The sequence below is a fragment of the Panthera onca genome, chromosome C1 (genome assembly GCF_046562875.1).
Source record: "Panthera onca isolate mPanOnc1 chromosome C1, mPanOnc1 haplotype 2, whole genome shotgun sequence".
NCBI classification, from domain to species: Eukaryota; Metazoa; Chordata; class Mammalia; order Carnivora; family Felidae; genus Panthera; species Panthera onca.
The window spans coordinates 44,068,657-44,085,593 of NC_138346.1; the positions used below are offsets into that span (position 1 = coordinate 44,068,657).

The 16,937-nt window shown below is 44.9% G+C and overlaps 1 protein-coding gene across 1 annotated transcript in view; it reads left to right on the forward strand.

Moving 5' to 3' along the window:
• STAT1 (signal transducer and activator of transcription 1) overlaps positions 1-16,444 on the forward strand; it is a 41,587-nt gene extending 25,143 nt beyond the window's left edge. Inside the window, exons 15-25 of the mRNA XM_060622437.3 lie at positions 1,010-1,051; positions 2,287-2,370; positions 2,789-2,887; positions 4,228-4,363; positions 5,779-5,828; positions 6,541-6,635; positions 7,438-7,583; positions 9,407-9,592; positions 10,646-10,721; positions 11,623-11,725; positions 15,288-16,444. Coding sequence (XP_060478420.1) covers positions 1,010-1,051; positions 2,287-2,370; positions 2,789-2,887; positions 4,228-4,363; positions 5,779-5,828; positions 6,541-6,635; positions 7,438-7,583; positions 9,407-9,592; positions 10,646-10,721; positions 11,623-11,725; positions 15,288-15,302 — 1,032 coding nt within the window. The 3' untranslated portion in view covers positions 15,303-16,444. The remainder of the gene's footprint in view (positions 1-1,009; positions 1,052-2,286; positions 2,371-2,788; positions 2,888-4,227; positions 4,364-5,778; positions 5,829-6,540; positions 6,636-7,437; positions 7,584-9,406; positions 9,593-10,645; positions 10,722-11,622; positions 11,726-15,287) is intronic.
• Positions 16,445-16,937: the final 493 nt, after the last annotated feature.

Below are 16,937 nucleotides of genomic sequence, written 5' to 3' on the forward strand. Positions count from 1 at the left end.
GGTTCATGGTGCGAGGCGGACGGCACCCCCTGGGAGGCTTCCTAGAGTTTGCGGGAACCTTTGTTCCTCCTCCTTGCCCCAGGACTGTTCTGTTACTGTGTTCTGCCAGTCTGTCCCCCAGAGATACTTCTTCGGGATGTGGCACTCTCAGTAACACACGCCATAAATCAGTGTGCGCATAACTTATCCGTTCTCGGTGCCTCTACAACCTTGCTCACTCTAGACTCCTGCAGTTTCCTCGGGATTTAGTACTGCTCCCACATCCTGGCGGCTCCTGGTGAGACCGACCCCAGGAGTCTCTCATCGGCTCAGGATTTGCACCCTTCTTCCTGGTAGTCTTGCCCACAACCACTACCTCCATTGCATTCCTCCAGGGGGTAGGGATCCAGCAGGGGTTGTAAGCAAGCGGTGCCTGTCTGCCTGCTTCCGTGGGGAGCAGGGGCTGCCGGTTGTTGTGAAGATGTGTTGGCACTGCGCCCTGTGCACTCCCTGGGCTGGAACCTGCAGCCTTTTCGTTGGCAACCATTTTGTAAGCCAGCAAACCCATGGTGAGTGAAGCTTGACCTCATGGGAGAGCCTCACTCCAGACTCGGGAGTCTGAGGATGCCCAGAGCTGCTCTCGGGGCTCCAAAATGCTTCCTTAAAACCTCAGGGATTGAAGTCCGTGGGAGGGCAGTCTTAGCTGTGCCCTTAGCCTGAGGACCATGAAACAACTGATGAAGGTTAAGGGGCATCATTTGGAAAAGTTTGCATGGGGGAGGGGAGCAGGATATGATTCCCCGGGATCCTTCCAAACTCTGGTGTTCACATAGTGTCATGTCAGGCTGCTGGAAAAAGGCACTTAGGCTCCTGGGCCCACACAAGGGTCATTTCATATCTTGTTCTGCACCCTGAAAATAACTTCACATCCTTTATTCTTTCTAAGTCCTGACTTTGGTTTGTTTGTAGATGAAAACAGCAACTGTGACTGTTATCATGCTGTTTACTAAGATGGTTTCTTGTTCTATAGCAACTGAAAGAACAGAAAAATGCTGGCACCAGAACTAATGAGGTGAGTCTTTCTCTGTTGTGAATGGTCTCTAACCAGCAGGTCTGTCCGGGGAGGTTGGCTCAGTACCCCTTGTGGCCGGGGGTCACCTCAAAAAGGGATTCAGACCCAGCAGGGAAGAGCAGTGAATGAGCTTTAGGACACAGTATATCTGTGGTAGCAGTAAAAACACTGCTTTCGTGCTTTATGGTTGTCAAAAGATTTTGCACACGACTCCTGGACCCTCACAGCACAGTGGAACAGGTATAATGGGTTTCTGTGCTACTCACATTTCACAGGCGAAGAAAGTGAATCATGGGAACTTTGTAAGATTTTGCTAAGGGTACCCGGGAATTACTGTCTGAGCTGGAATTAGAGGCTCGTCTGGGGACTCCCATGCTGAAAATGAAGTGTGGCGAGAGGGTTTTCTCTCCATTGCATTCCCTGCCCAGCGGAATGGTCTTTCTGTCAGTTTCCCTTTTAGAGCCGGATCCTCGAGGAATTATATTTGTAATGTAATATTCAGAAATGAACTACGGACAGAGGTTTGGGATGTTTTCAGCCTTTATGCCCACGTAGCACGCCACCCTTCCATGCCGTGACCAGTGGTGCTCGTGTGGCAGAGTGGGACAAGCCCCGGCCAGGGCAGCGCAGAGATGTGCTATCTAGCCCTGGTTTTGATCTCTGCTCTCTTTGTGACCTTCTGAGGGCCTAGTTTCTCCTGCAAGCACAGATAGCGGCTGCTCCCCTCTGGTTCTAAGTCATGATGCCTGCATGCGATCGTTTGTAGCAAAACACTTCAAGAACTCTATCGTATTTCTACCTAAACCAAGCACTCATGACCTGCCAGGCTTTTGCAAATCAGTCCTTCCAGTAAATAATCACACCTGGAATGCACGCTTTCCAGCCCTGTCTGCCTCAGGCTGCAGCGGGGCAGCGGGCAGAGCAGGGCTGAGAGCCAGGAAGCTTCACCTCACAAATAAACCCATCACAAGTTGCTGTTTCCCTATCCACATTTCTTTCTGGTAATCTATAACCCTTGCCATGGTTACAGAAATCTTATCTTTGAGAGAACACTGATATACGATCGTTAGAACTGGGGCATACATTATTGAACATGGGAATTTTTTTCTGAATTGCAGCCGGCTGGGTTCAGGCTTCCTGCCACCTGTTGCAGTGCGTATTAGGCTCCTGCAAGCTGCAGGATGTGTGTGTGTGTGAATCACTGTATTCCTTTTTTCTTCCTTGTCTCTTTTAAGGGCCCCCTCATCGTTACAGAAGAGCTTCACTCCCTTAGTTTTGAAACCCAGTTGTGCCAGCCTGGTTTGGTCATTGACCTCGAGGTGAGACTTCCGTGCTTCAGACACGGAAAACTTTATTTTTACATTTAACTGTTAGACGCAGTGTTTGTTCTCAATTTTTGTTTTAGACACATTTACTTAATTGCTAAAAAAAGATGGTCTTTTTCAGCTAATACTACCTTGACATTAATTGAATGGTTCAGGAAGCTGGAGAGCTGAATTCACCTTGAGATGTCCTGTGTTGATTTTTTTATACAAAGCACGGAGACTTGTTTCTTAACTGAAAGATCTAACAAAAATAAACCATGAACAAAAGAACTTAGCTTTACGTTTTTAGTTTTCAAATATAAAATACGTGCAAATTTACAAGTAATCCCTTGGTTGGTTTTGAGCTTACACAGCAGTCTGAAGGTGATATTTCTGTGATTCTGATGATTTCAAGGTCTTTGTCATCTTTTAGACGACCTCTCTGCCCATCGTGGTGATCTCCAATGTCAGCCAGCTCCCGAGTGGCTGGGCCTCCATCCTGTGGTACAACATGCTGGTGACAGAACCCAGGGTATGGAAAACACGCCTGCTTTTGTATAGATGTTAACCGAAAACCCCAGGGTCTAGCTTCTGTGCATCTCAAAGAGTCCCTGAAGACCAGATGTTGAGAGAAAAGTGACATAACTGGAGTGACATCGTTAGGGATCTTGAGTAATTCTGGATTAGGGAAGCATGTATATGTATTAGAAATGAGAATTATGGTTTTCCTTCTATGTGAATAAGCTCAGGCAATAGATTTCTTACAACTTTTACTGGGGAAGAGCTCGTTTATTGCTTTTATTTTTTAAAAATGTATACATCTGCTAAACAAGCAGGCTTCATTCATTTTTTTTTCTTTTACGCATGCTCCATTCTAAAGTGGATAGTCACTGTTGATTAATTATGGTTGATTCTTGTTATTCCTTGCGCTTACATTCTCTTTTTTTTTAATATAATTTATTGTCAAGTTAGCTAACATACAGTGTATACAGTGTGCTTCTGCCTTCGGGCATAGATTCATCACTTACATACAACACCCAGTGCTCCTCCCCAGAAGTGCCCTCTTCCATGCCCATCACCCATTTTCCCCTCTTCCCCCGATCCATCAACCCTCAGTTTGTTCTCTATATTTAAGAGTCTCTTATGGTATGCGCTTACATTCTTTAAAGTCACCGTGAACACTGAATTAGCAAATACTGAGCAATTGCTACTGAGCTGCTCAACGCATGGCCTTGTTGCTGTGTGTTTCCTGTTGAAAGACACCTTCCTGATATATTTGTTGGCTTATTAATATTGAACTCATGGCCAACAGCACTCTGACTCATGCCTGAACAAAGCTCCTCTAGCACATGTGTTTTCTCCATACAGGTGTATTGTGGCCATCTTGCAGTTAGAACAGCAGACAGCACTTCAGCACTATACTTGGGACCATTTTAAAAATGAAATTTTTAGAAACCAAAAAAACCCACAAAAAGGCAAAAAACATGGCACTAAATAGACCTCAAAAAGGACACTTGCTTATGGTATAAGAGCTGAAACAAGAAGGCAGTTGCTCTGTTTGATAAGTGTTGCTTTGTCTGACCTCTCCTGGAAACATACGTGTTGGGGACTCAAATCTTTCTACTCATTGATATGTCCACCCATTCACAAATGAGCCCAGAAGTGCCGTGAGTAATGATTCGGGGGTTAAAGTAACTTTGAATGAGTAGATTGAATTCACAGATGTGAATCTGCAAATAACAAGAATCAACTGTGTTTCTCTTCTGTGGAAACTGTGTGTCACAGAAACCAGAACTGAACTTTGAGACAGATCCATGTTTTAGTGCCTTGCTTATGACCACTGACCTTACCTTTTGGGTGTTTTCTCTCCAGAATCTGTCCTTCTTCCTGAACCCGCCCTGTGCACGATGGTCTCAGCTTTCAGAGGTGCTGAGTTGGCAGTTTTCTTCTGTCACCAAAAGAGGTCTCAATGTGGACCAGCTGAACATGCTGGGAGAGAAGCTACTTGGTATGAACTTTTTATATATATAAAAATTGAAATTTATAAAAATATCTCAATTTGTTCTTTTTCCCTCTTTGCTGTCTATTTTGTTCAAGATAGAAGAGTGTCAAAAAAAAAAAAAAATGTGTGGGCTTTTCCAGCTGCAGCTTATTATAGCTAAATGAGAACTATAGCTCACCTTGGAAGGACGTATAGATCTGATAAAAGACTTAAATGAATCATTTCCTGATTATCTCATATTAACATTTCTGAGCAGGTTTCCTAAGGGAAATATTTTTGAATTACGTAAAATACATTAGTTGTGGCTAAAAGAAGTTCCTTGATAAGAAAGATGAAGTCTTATTAACCTTGGGGAGAAAAAAAGCCAAGTACCCAGCATGGTAAGAATAATAAGTAAGGTCCTGGGGCCACCCACCGCATAGCATACACCCAAGACTCTTGCCTCAGGTGGCCCAGGTACATGGAGACACTGTCCACATCAGGATGAAATCCTTGAGCAGCAGTTTTGCGTGATTGGCAGGATCCAGCCATGATAGATAATTCCCTTTCAGGAGCTAATATCATGAATTTATTAGTCTTCCACATAAGGCGATCCGAGACCTGCTAGTCTCAAGGTCAAATCTTGGATGAATGGGACTATCTGAACTATTTCTTTAAAAATCCATAGGCAGCTTTTTTCCAGATTTGCTTTCTGTACAGCAGAATTGTGTGTATTGCAAATACCAGTAGACTTCCTAACTACATAGCTCTCAGCAGGGCCTTCTCGTGGCCATGTAACTGTCACAGTGGGGTCTTACACTATTTAAGAAGATGTAAGAAATTACATTGCTTCATTTCCTTATTTGGTGTGAATTAAGACATACCATTTCTGCCTATAAAGGCTTATTTGTGGTTCTCTGGAAAGAGAGGTGATGGGTTCACCACCTTGTACAGCCTTGGCTGCTTTAATTCATGTAGCTGGCAACCCCTAGGCTTCCTTCCCCCTCACTTCTCTCCCTTGACTTTTGATTTGCGTCAGCCTCCCGAGTCCATGTCCCATCTGGAGGAGGGCTGAGAGAAGTGCCAAATGATATCCAAGATAAGCTTGAAAAGCCAAGTGTCAGTTAAATAGATCACCTAGGGGTGATCTTGGTCTTAGTTAGAAGTTTGAGCGAGCTCTGGAGGACCACTGGGAGAGGAGCCTGCTGAGGAAGGAGGAGGCAGTGGGAGAGGATACTGCACTGAGAGGGACGACTGAGGCTTCTCCAGAAATCATAGTTGATTAGCATTAATGTGTCTGAGAATATCAACCACGTACATACAGTCTTCCTCTTTGGGGTGTTGGCTCTTTTCTCTGAAAGGAAATACAAGAGCTATCAGTGTAACCAAAGCTTCAGAATCAGTGTTTTGTTTCCTGAAACAGCTTATTTTTATTTGGCTAGGTCCTAATGCTGGCCCCGATGGTCTCATTCCGTGGACGAGGTTCTGTAAGGTGGGTGCCCTTGGGTCGTACCCTCTCTGAGTGCTCGCTCCCTGTTGAGGTTCTCGTAGTTTTTGCTGTGGTAGTGATTTAACTGTGTGCTTATTTTGGCATGTTTGTCTCTGGCCCATGGAACCCCTTGAGCAAGTTGTTTACTTTCCTTCAGTGGAGAAGGTCAGTCTCCAAGTGTGAGTCGGACAGGAAGGGCCTGTGTGTGTGATAACGTTTTTTCATATCTGAAATGAGTCTTGTGTTTACTCACACGGATACCTTGCCTGGCAGCATTTTAGCCCCGTTCATGAGAAATGTGTGCTCTGTGCCGGCTTGCACAGCCTGATGGGCCAGATGAGTTTCCCCAACCCTGCTCAAGCAGAGGGACCAGTTGGAGGGAATAATCAGACCCCACTGGGGTCACCAGACGGTGCTGACAAGCTCAGGCTACTGCATTTTACTAGTACGAGGGCAGCTTTTGTTCTGCGTTCACCCTGGAGGTCATTCCCTCGCTGGTTCGCTGCAGTTTAGAGAGGGAAGCAGAGCCTGGCCCAGGAAATAGCCTGGTGTCTGCAAGCTGAAAAGGGGAGGGGCGGCTCTGGAGGGGACAGCGTTAGTTTTGGCAGCTGGGCAGGCTTTGCAAATTAAAATCCAATCTGATGGTGGGAAGAGGCCTGGTAAGTCACTATTTTGAATTTCCTTGTTCCTAATGTGTGCGTTTGTACACTTGCAGGAAAATATAAATGACAAAAATTTTCCTTTCTGGCTTTGGATTGAAAGCATCCTTGAACTCATTAAAAAACACCTGCTCTCTCTCTGGAATGATGGGTAAGGGCCACGGATAGATTTATTTTTGAAACCTATTTTTAGCACACACTTCCTTACTGTAAGGCTGAGACAGGCCTGACCTGGACAGACCTCATTATTTGACAAGACTGGAGTGCATCTCACAGAAATGAATGCTTCCAGGCCGTCCCTTCAGGGCTTCATGATAGTGGAACCTCATCAGATTAAACTTATGCATATGCATAGTATTATGCATATGTACTTTTAACATTTAATTAAAAACGTTTTAGTGCCATTCATGCGTTCACTCATTTAACAAAATTTCTTAAGTACTTATGTAGTATATTGCCCTTAGGAAAGAAGAAAAACTTTTTTAACTTGGTGAGTTGTTTTTATCTAACTTATTCCAGGATCAGTTGATGCTTCAACAAAGGCTTTAACTTGGTCAGAAGTGCTAGAACATAGAAATATATTGTTTGAATTTTTCTCTCCAGTATATAAGATGCAGAAATTCAGACATTTTCATGGCCTGTAAAAATCATCAAGTGAAAAAAAGGTCATCAGATAAACATAAAAGGCTCATTAATCCGGCAAATATTTATTGATCATCTGTAGCATCCTATTGGCACTGTGTTAATGATTTTTTTAGACTTAAGCATACAAGTATCTAAGTGAAATACATCCCCAAGTGTCAATTAAATAGGTTTTAAAACATCTAAAATACACATTTTTATCCTATGTTCTTTTGTCAAGTTTCAGTAATCTAGTTCACTTGTAAGTTGGCATGAAAATTCAAAACCTGGCCGAATTTCAGAGTACTTCCTCAATCTGTTTGCACACCCAGGTGTATCGTGGGCTTTATCAGCAAGGAGCGAGAGCGTGCCCTGCTGAAGGATCAGCAGCCAGGGACGTTCCTGCTGCGGTTCAGTGAGAGCTGCCGGGAAGGGGCCATCACGTTCACGTGGGTGGAGCGGTCCCAGAACGGAGGGGGTAAGTGAGGGCCTATACCTCCATTAGCACCATGCGCATCAAAGTCCTTCCTCATCGCTGCAAATCAACTTGTACAAATAATGAGCTTTTGACATAAAATTACAGATCCTACATTTACCCCCAACTGAGCCTCCCGGATAGGATTTAATACATTGCCATGAATATTTGTGATTCACTGCCTGGGACATACTGTGGAAATGATGGCTTTTAAAAGACAATGCCAGGAGTGCCTGGGTGGCTCAGTCGATTAAGTGTCCGACTTCGGCTCAGGTCATGATCTCGTAGCTAGTGAGTTCGAGTCCTGCATTGGGCTCTGTGCTAACAGCTCACAGCCTGGAGCCTGCTTTGGATTCTGTGTCTCCCTCTCTCTCTGCCCCTCCCCTGCTTGCTCTCTCTCTGTCAAAAATGAATAAACATTTTTTTTTTTAAGTAATAAATAAAAGACCGGGCCAGGTTCTTCTCTTTTCGTCAGGGTTGTTATCTGTAGATGAAGGATGTGAGTCAGCATTGCTGGCAACCAGTTTTGGGAGGAAACCCACTTTGTACAGGCACATGCTTCCAGACTCGCTGTGGGGGATCCCATGTGGGAGCACACCTGCAGGCAGGCTCTGTGAGGGGTCCTGGAGACTGGTACAGCCCTCCACTCTGCCTTCAAACAGAGCAAGTGCAAGTTCGTCTTTGCTCTGCCTTGGGTTTCTGTGGCTAAAAGGCCCCGAACACCTTCGCGTTATGGAACGGGTTTCTGGGGAAGAGGCTGAACAGCAGAGATGGAGAATGACAGAGATAAAATGGTTCCTTTTCTCAGTTGCTTATAGTTTGCTGTATTTGAGGGACTGGAGGAAAAACTGATTTGTTCCAATGACTCTTCTGCTATCCGGTGGAAGGATGCAACAAGATGGGATACTTTTCTTGTTCTGTTTTGTTTTTTTTTTTTTTTCTCCAAATAAAAATACAGGAAAGCTGGGGTTAGGGCACAGTGTAGGCAGTAGACATTAGAAGCTGCTTTTTCACCTTGTCTGCAGGTAGTGCCTTTCCTCAGCTGACTGAGGGATGGAACTAGCAAAGCAGGCATGGAGGAGGACATCCTTGGCAACCAGAAAGCCTAAGCAGGCCAGCACCAGCTAGCGAGCTTTAGGGTGCCCGCGTAGTCTGAAGTTGTAGAACAGAGTCCCCATAGCACCTGACCAGCAGCCCCTGGAATGTGTACACCCAGAAGCGAGCTTCTGGATCAGTTAGGAAGCAGGATTCAAATGAAGTCTGCGAATAAGTCCACGAGTGAATTAAACTGGTTTATTACAGTAAGGATTAGAAGAAAAAGTAGTAAATAGGGTCTTTTTTTTATTTGTTTGTTTAAAAAATTGTTTTCCACGTATTGGCATCATTTATTTCAATAAAAAATTTCATTTTCCGGTCTGAAAAGAAAAACAACCAGAAAGTGAGATTGTTTTTTATTAACCTACTCTGTGACTTGAGCCAAGGTGGCCAAATTAGTATTTATTTTTCTGCCTGTGGTTGGATGCATCATGAAAGATTCAGGCTGCTAAAGATGTTTAATAATCCTCTCCTTGCCAGGTTTACAAATCTCACCAAATGATGACAAATGCAGTGTTGTTGCATTACTAGCAAGTAAATGGCTGCCTTTATTTTTCCTGTTTCTAAGAAAGGATTATAATTTAGAAGTAGAGGGGCGTACTGTATTGTAAATCCTCTACTGTGCTTAGTTCTAACCAGGTTCACTCAAATCCACAAACTCTGCAATGTGTTGTTTCTGTCCTCTAGTGTTTTGGGATAGTCCGTGGGACTCACTGAGCTCTTCTTTTCAGAACCTTACTTCCACGCAGTGGAACCCTACACGAAGAAAGAACTTTCTGCTGTTACTTTCCCTGATATTATTCGCAATTACAAAGTCATGGCTGCTGAAAATATTCCAGAGAATCCCCTGAAGTATCTGTATCCAAATATTGATAAGGACCATGCCTTTGGGAAATACTACTCCAGGCCAAAGGAAGGTATGTGGGGAAAGCGTGTAGTCATTGCCCTGATGAGCAATAGCACAGTTCAGTCATTCCTGGTGCTTATGTTCTCATTTTATTGTTAATCCAAAGGTTTGCTAGAGACAGGGTTTAATAACACACACTGCTCTTACCTTCCTGTAAGTACACGGTGCCTGCATAGACTTCACCCACGCCCTGTCATTAACCCAGAACTTTCTTTTGAATCGCTGCAAGCAGGCTTTCCAAAGATGGTATAAACCCAGCATAGTTGAAACATGTTATTCGGCCTGATACGGACAGTAAGAAATGAACAAATAACGTCTTATTTTAAGGGGTGTCGAAAAAGTCCATTTGGTCTTGTGTATTTGTTACACTGTTACCTTTTCTACATGGAAAGAGGTGAATGACAGGAACACCATGGCCAACTCGTTTATTACCAGCCTGTTCCTGTAAAATTAGGGCACTAAGGCCCAGGAGAAGGAAACCAGTTCATTCAAGGTAATCCAGTTAATCTATTAGATCGTATTATTTCTAGTGATTATTGTTAAGAGCACACCTAGGCTTAGAACACAGGTCGCCTGCTTCTCCATCTTCACTGAGTTGCATTTCAGAACGTTCAAGTTAGACTGATCTGGTTTGGAACACGCCAACAAATTTTATTACATTTTAGAAGCCGGCATCTCAATATTAGCGCAATTGCTTTGGGAAGAAGACGCCCCCAGCTTCACCTTGACAGCTGTGTGTATCACACCAGCCAGGCCAGGACCAGAACATCAGACAGAACTTCACACGTCTGGGGCTCCAACTCCTGCAGGATGTCAAGCCTGGGAAGGAGAAACCTCTCAGCTTGACTTCTGTACCGAGCTCCCCTCCCTTCCCTTTGACTTGCTCCTACGTTCCCCCCAGGATTTCAGGTGACCCGGGCAGGGAAGTCACAACCCCTTAAAGTTATGGCACTCTAACCTGACCGTCAAGAAAAATGGTAAAACTTTCATGAAAGAGTGTTGACCATCTGTTGTTGTGTGAGGTCTGCTAACGGGAAGCTGTACCCGATGTGTTTGCTTCCAGCTCCAGAACCAATGGAACTTGATGGCCCTAAAGGAACTGGATACATCAAGACTGAATTGATTTCTGTGTCTGAAGTGTAAGTGAACACAGAAGAGTGCCATGTTTAAACACCTCAATCCAGCCCTGCTCCTGGCTGGGGCCTGGTGAAGATGCTTGTACTTTGCTTTTTCGTTGTAATTGCTGCTGCTGCCGCCACGGTCGGACTTGTTGGAAAGATCCTAAATAGAGATCCCGGTGTCACTGCCTATCAGAATTAAACTGCCTTTATAAACAAACAAAAAAAGAAAAGAAAAGAAAAGAAAAAACCACCCAAGGTTGTTTTTAAGGTTTATAAGTTCCCTCCAAACTGATACTTTGAAAAAGTATAAATAAAATGAACAAAAATTGATCAGAGTGGGAAAGTAGTTTTTTTCAATTGAGGAAAGGCCAAAGTGATGATTGAGATACACTTTTTCCGCTTGCTTTTATTTTGTTGTTTCATTTTGTAAAAGGTAGAAAAAAATTTGGAAAAGTCATTGTCAGTTATTTGGCCTGCAGCACTGTCTTGGGGTGAATGGATGTAGCCTTCATGTAAAAACACTCTGGAGCAGCTTTATCTGCATACAAACCTCAAGGTAGGGATGAGGGACTCCCCAGACATTTCTCTGGTGCCTCTGGGGCCACGGGCCGCCCCGAGGCATCATCCTCTCAGGGTGACACCCCGCACACGCTCCCACACAGGTCCAACCAGGCAGAAGCGGCACAGGGTCCAGTCTGGCTATTTCCCACTCACATCTCTAGAGTCCCGTACGTTTCCCAAGGGGCTGGGCTGGGGACGCAAACCTCCCGCGATCCGTGCTTTTCCCGACGTACCGTCCGAGTGTATGCACTCAGCTGAACTGAAAGTGTCCAGTGATGATTCCGTCGCAGGCCGAGGACAAGGTGTCCCAGTGTGCCTCTAGACGTTAACATCTCCTTCTCCTTTCTCCCCGTTTTAGTCATCCTTCTCGACTTCAGACCACAGACAATCTTCTCCCCATGTCTCCTGAGGAGTTTGACGAGGTGTCTCGGATAGTGGGTCCTGTAGAATTCGACACTATGGTGAGTACCCGCGAGGGTGTTCTCCGCGCTCGCGGACCGCGTGCTCTGTGAGGCGGGGAGGGTGCCCGCAGACCCCCGGCTTGTCCGCAGCATGCTGGAAGGAGCCTCTGCCAGCCAGGGCGCTTTCTAGATCCGCGTGACGCGTCGGAGCCTGGTGTGCTTACACGGGCCACGTGGTCCCCGGGAGCCTTGTTCCTGGTGCTCTCTGCCCTTCCGAGAACCAAATGGCATCTCAGATATTTAAAAGTTCCCCTTCTGCCCTTCCAAGTTGTCCTTGTAAAGTTCTTCATATATTAAGGAGCTAAGACTTCTCTGGTAAGAAACCGTTTTCCTCCGGCCTGTTACTTCAGCGCCGTGTCTGGGTAAAGAAGTGCCGTTTTTCTTAAGGGAGAGGACTGGCCCTTGGTGGCTACGATAATGACAGACGCCTCGCCAGCAGCGATGAAACGGCTTCACTGCTTCACACTTGAGAGCTAATCTGTATGGCTCGCCCCTGCCAGGAGTAGACGGTTCCAGGAGTGACAGAGTTATGAGTGCCGTGACCACAATAGGAACAGGGCTGTCCACAACAGAGAGGATCTCCCTCTGGGAGAGTGTTTCAGTAAATCAAATAGTATTGTTTGCCTGTCAGACTGAAATCCTTCCTCCTAAAGCCTTTTTTCAGTTGGCTGGAATTTTGCTGATGGTGTTTAATTTTAAGCTCTTTCCCACATGAAGCGATTCCAGTGTGTTTTTAAACATGTGTTTAATCCTTTAAAAAACTCCTCTCTGAGTTATTGCTATCATTTCTTCATCACTGCGTACCTGGGGCCTGCATAGACCTGTGCTCAGTAACGAGGGAGGGGGTCAGGGAAGGCAAAGGAGAGCGGGGCAGAGGGGCCGCTGTTCAGATGCCCAGGGTCATTCAGCCACGCGTTCAGGGAATGCGTGTGTGTGACCGTAGCACCTGTTTGGAGTCAAGTTTCTGGAATGTAACTTTTTTCTTGGTCCTTTTTTCTCACCTGAAGAAGCACGGGATAAAATCTTCAGGGACTGTAATTTCTTACACCTTCCTGATTGTTGAGAATGACAGAAAGTCACTTCTGTTCCTGTTGGCATGTGTAAAATGAACCTTTTGTATGTGCGAGGATGCACCCTCTGTTGGAAGGTATCCCCTGACTCTGCTAAAAAGTGCCTTATGAGCCTGACACAGAAATGGAACAATATGTATAAAGCCCTGTTCTAAGGATGTACCATCTGTTGGTGGCACCACAAAATGGCAGATCTTCTTTTGCACCTTCTTTGTTGTTCCTATGCAAGTTACATTATCATCGTGACCATCATTAATAGGTGACACTTACTAAGCACTTACTGTGTACCGGGCACTCCACAGGTAGGAACTTATTCAGACTTCACAGCCACCTTCCGAGTTAGGTGTTATTGTTATTCTCACTTTTGCAGTGTGGTAAAGAGCCACCCCACTCCCCAAAACTGTATAACTTGACTAAGATCAAACAGCTAGTGAATGATGGCATGAATATTTGAATCCACCCAATGTGTCTCTAGTGTGCATGCTCTTGTCCACTCTCCTGGAATGCCTCCCAGAAAAAGCAGAGCTTTGTTTCATTCAAAACATCCGCCATAGAGAAGCTGTTTGCACAGGACTGAGTAGGTTTTGGGTGAGAGGCCTGTGTGTGGGATTTGGAAGTCAGAGCTCCGACTCTGTCATCACCATTATTCCCCTTGACCTTGAGAAAATAAGATGGATTAGTTGCCCCACTCTGTTCAAGCAGTGTGACTGCTTTCTCTCTGCTCTTGGAATGATACTGTCAGAGCAATTTAAATACTCTCAATAAATGCCAGGAAATGGTTTTATGGTTTCTGGATGACCCCCCATGGCCATTCCATGCCATTCCAGATGATTTCCTTCATTCCATTTGTAGGGGGAAATAAACCTATTTTATGCGCGTGCATGCGCGCGCGCGCGCACACACACACACACACACACACACACACACACACACACACACACCTCCAGCCTAAATCCTTAGAAGACCAAAAGAACTAGAAGAGGCTATAATATGGCCATGGCACTGGCTAGACAAAATAAGAATTGGATTACTCTCCAAATTTTGTCTCACATCATCTGTCCTCAACCGTGGCCACGATTTCCATTCAGCGTCTCCTGGCGTGAGGGCAGATGCTCCGAAATGGAGCTCCCTCTCTGAGAGCTGGCTCTTTCCGCCACGTCTGGAGGCGGCAGCTCTGGACTATGATCAGGAACAGGAGCGGTGCAGGCTCCGGAGGAAATTGTCCAAGAGAGACAGAGCACCAGTGTTTTCTGCAGGATGACTTATTTGTTTAGTCTGGATTTCCTGTACAATAAACTTTTTCCTCTGGGACTACATGAGAAACAGTCTACTCTCCTAGAGGCCTCTGGTCAAAGCTGACAAGTACAACAGGAACATTGGTTAATCATCTGCTATTTCCCATCTACCACACTAGGTATTGCACATGTTACCTGATTTATTCCTCCCAGCATACCTTTATGCTTAACAGTTTAGTCTTGTGGGGTTTTTTTAACGTTTATTTATTTTTGAGAGAATAGAGGGAGAGAGAAAGAGAGAGAGTAGGGGAGGGGCAGAGAGAGAGGGACACAGAATCCAAAGCAGGCTCCGGGCTCTGAGCTGTCAGCACAGAGCCCCACATGGGGCTTGAACCATGAGATCATGACCTGAGCCGAGGTCAGATGCTTAACCGGCTGAGCCACCCAGGCGCCCCTAGTCCTGTGTTTCTGTTGGTATTCTGGGCCCCACATGATTTCCTGGTGTTGGGTGGCGTGGCTGTTGTAGAACGTTCAGCAGCATCCCTGGCCTCTACCCACTAGTTGTGGGTCATGACACACCCAGTCGTGACCATCATGAATGTCTTCAGACATTGCCAGAAGACAGAGTCATCCCCAGCGGAGAGTGCCTGGTCTAAGGGGAGAGCCCAGCATGGAGCTGAGATGGAAGTCAGTGGCAGGCTGGTGTTCTTTGGGCGAGCAGCATACTGACTACAGGGGCCCCATTCAGTGCAGCTGGCCAGGCGGCACTGGCGGAAGAGGCGAAGGGACTCCTAATAATTCTGCTTCTCTAGTGTGTGCCTGAAAGACATTCATTTATCATTCCTACTGCGTGGCCTTTAAGGAGATTCACCACCTCCCCCACATCCCGTCCTCCCTCTGGCATAGCGCGCAGCATTGCCTCACCCGTTTTTACACGAGCAGATTTGCCACGTTGCTCTGCCCCCAGACTTGCACAACAGCAGAAAGCTTTATGTGGCCTGGACGAACTGACAGAATTAAGCCGGCAGGCTGCAGAGGAATAATCCATCAGCTTAGATAAAAAAGGTCTCGATTAGTCCAGGAAAAAGGGTGGATAGCACATGCTGAAGGCCCTCTAATTCCATGGTGGTTATTTGCTGTTCAAAGTGTTTTCCTGCTTGCTACCCCACTGTAGAACAGACAAGGGGTGTTAAATAAATGAATCTGCATTTCATGAGAGCAGTGTAATAAACTTAACCACATTTTATCTTTTCACAGATGAATGCAGTATAGACCATGAATTTTTCTCATCTTCTCTGGCGACATTTTTCCTTCCCATCTGTGATTCCCTCCTGCTACTCTGTTCCTTCACATCCTGTGTTTCTAGGGAAATGAAACAAAGGTGAACAAATTTGCTGCAACCTGTTGATAGCAAGTGGATTTTTCCCTAATTCACAAACGTCTGTTACTCTGAAGGGCTTCATGCATCTTATGAAAGGTAAAATTGAAAGGCCCTCCCCATAGAGTGGGTTTTAGAAATGAAAAATATCCAGATAACACTGAAAACATGAGGACTAGAATGAGAATCCTTTGGGAAAAGGCGGGGTGGGGTGGCTTAGTAGCATTTAGTAAATGCTGTGCACAAAGTCCACGCCCAGCTGTTACAGGTTGTTGGATAGATCACATGGTCATATAGGGAACTTCTTGATGTAGGATTGGCACACTCCTGTTCTGGAGAACTCTTATTTGTTCCCTCTGCTTTAAATATGGCTGGACGTTTTCCATTGGTTTTCCTATGGAATAGTTCAAAGCTAAGTTGAATAGAAGTACATAAACTGTTTACCAAAGGTAGCCATCCTGTATCTAGAGGCAGGGATACAAGCTGTGTTCTTCCACACTAGCCATTTAAAGCTAAAAGCAAATTCTCTCTCTTGGGAGAATTTGCTTTTCTGTTTGTTATGGCATGATGTTACTGGCTAGTATCAGTAGAAGGAAATATATTTTCCAAATTATAAGTAGTTTTTTTCTGTTTAAACCTTAATATCCAAAGCTGCCTATCTCCTGCCTTTATCATGGTCCCTAGTAAATGAAATTGTCTTCCCACTTCTATTCAAGGGAGCCAGGCTGTTAACAACAGCTCTCTCAAGGCAAAATCCTGTTTTTATGCAAAAAGTTGAAGTTAAGACCAACTCAGAAATTTAATTCATGTTTCTTAAATGGGTTAATTTGTCTTTATTGTTATTAGTTGGTATTTAGTCTTAGGCATAAACTTTTCAAATCTGGAAGAAAAAATAGTAATTGACAAATAATTAACCAGAGATAATATGAGAATCAAATCATTTGAAACCTCGTCCTGTATAACTGCATTGAGAATTGCATGTTTTTCACTGATAAATGTGTGTCTCTGACAAATACATTTGCAAATGGTTCCATTATCTCTCCTGTGCTTTTTCTAGACTGCTTTCTGATGTTTTGTGAAGTGTGTTTTGTCATTTACCGTCTTCCTTCACCTGCACTGACACGGGTCAGTGGTTGAGCAGGGCGGGTCTGACAGGCTCCTCCAGATAACTCTCACACACTGCTGGCTTTGTAGCCGGGCCCTCATTTCCCCCGCTGTCACCACCACAGTTACACTGTTGTGTGAAAATGCCATATTGTTCTGGGGGGGACGAAGTTTCTTGAAGTCTATTTTTAAAATTAAAACCAAAGTTCACGTATTGCGTTTAATACGATATGCACATGGGGCTTTCCTACTCTCGGTTTTTACATAAGACCCACATGAGTCTGGCTGGCTTTGCATGGACTTTTTAAATTGAAATGAGGAAGGAACACAGAAGAGCACATTAACAAAGGTATTTTTCTAATTGTTGGCATTTAACTGTTTGGTATATTTTTGCCCTTGGAGAACAACCTGGCACGGTTTCATTT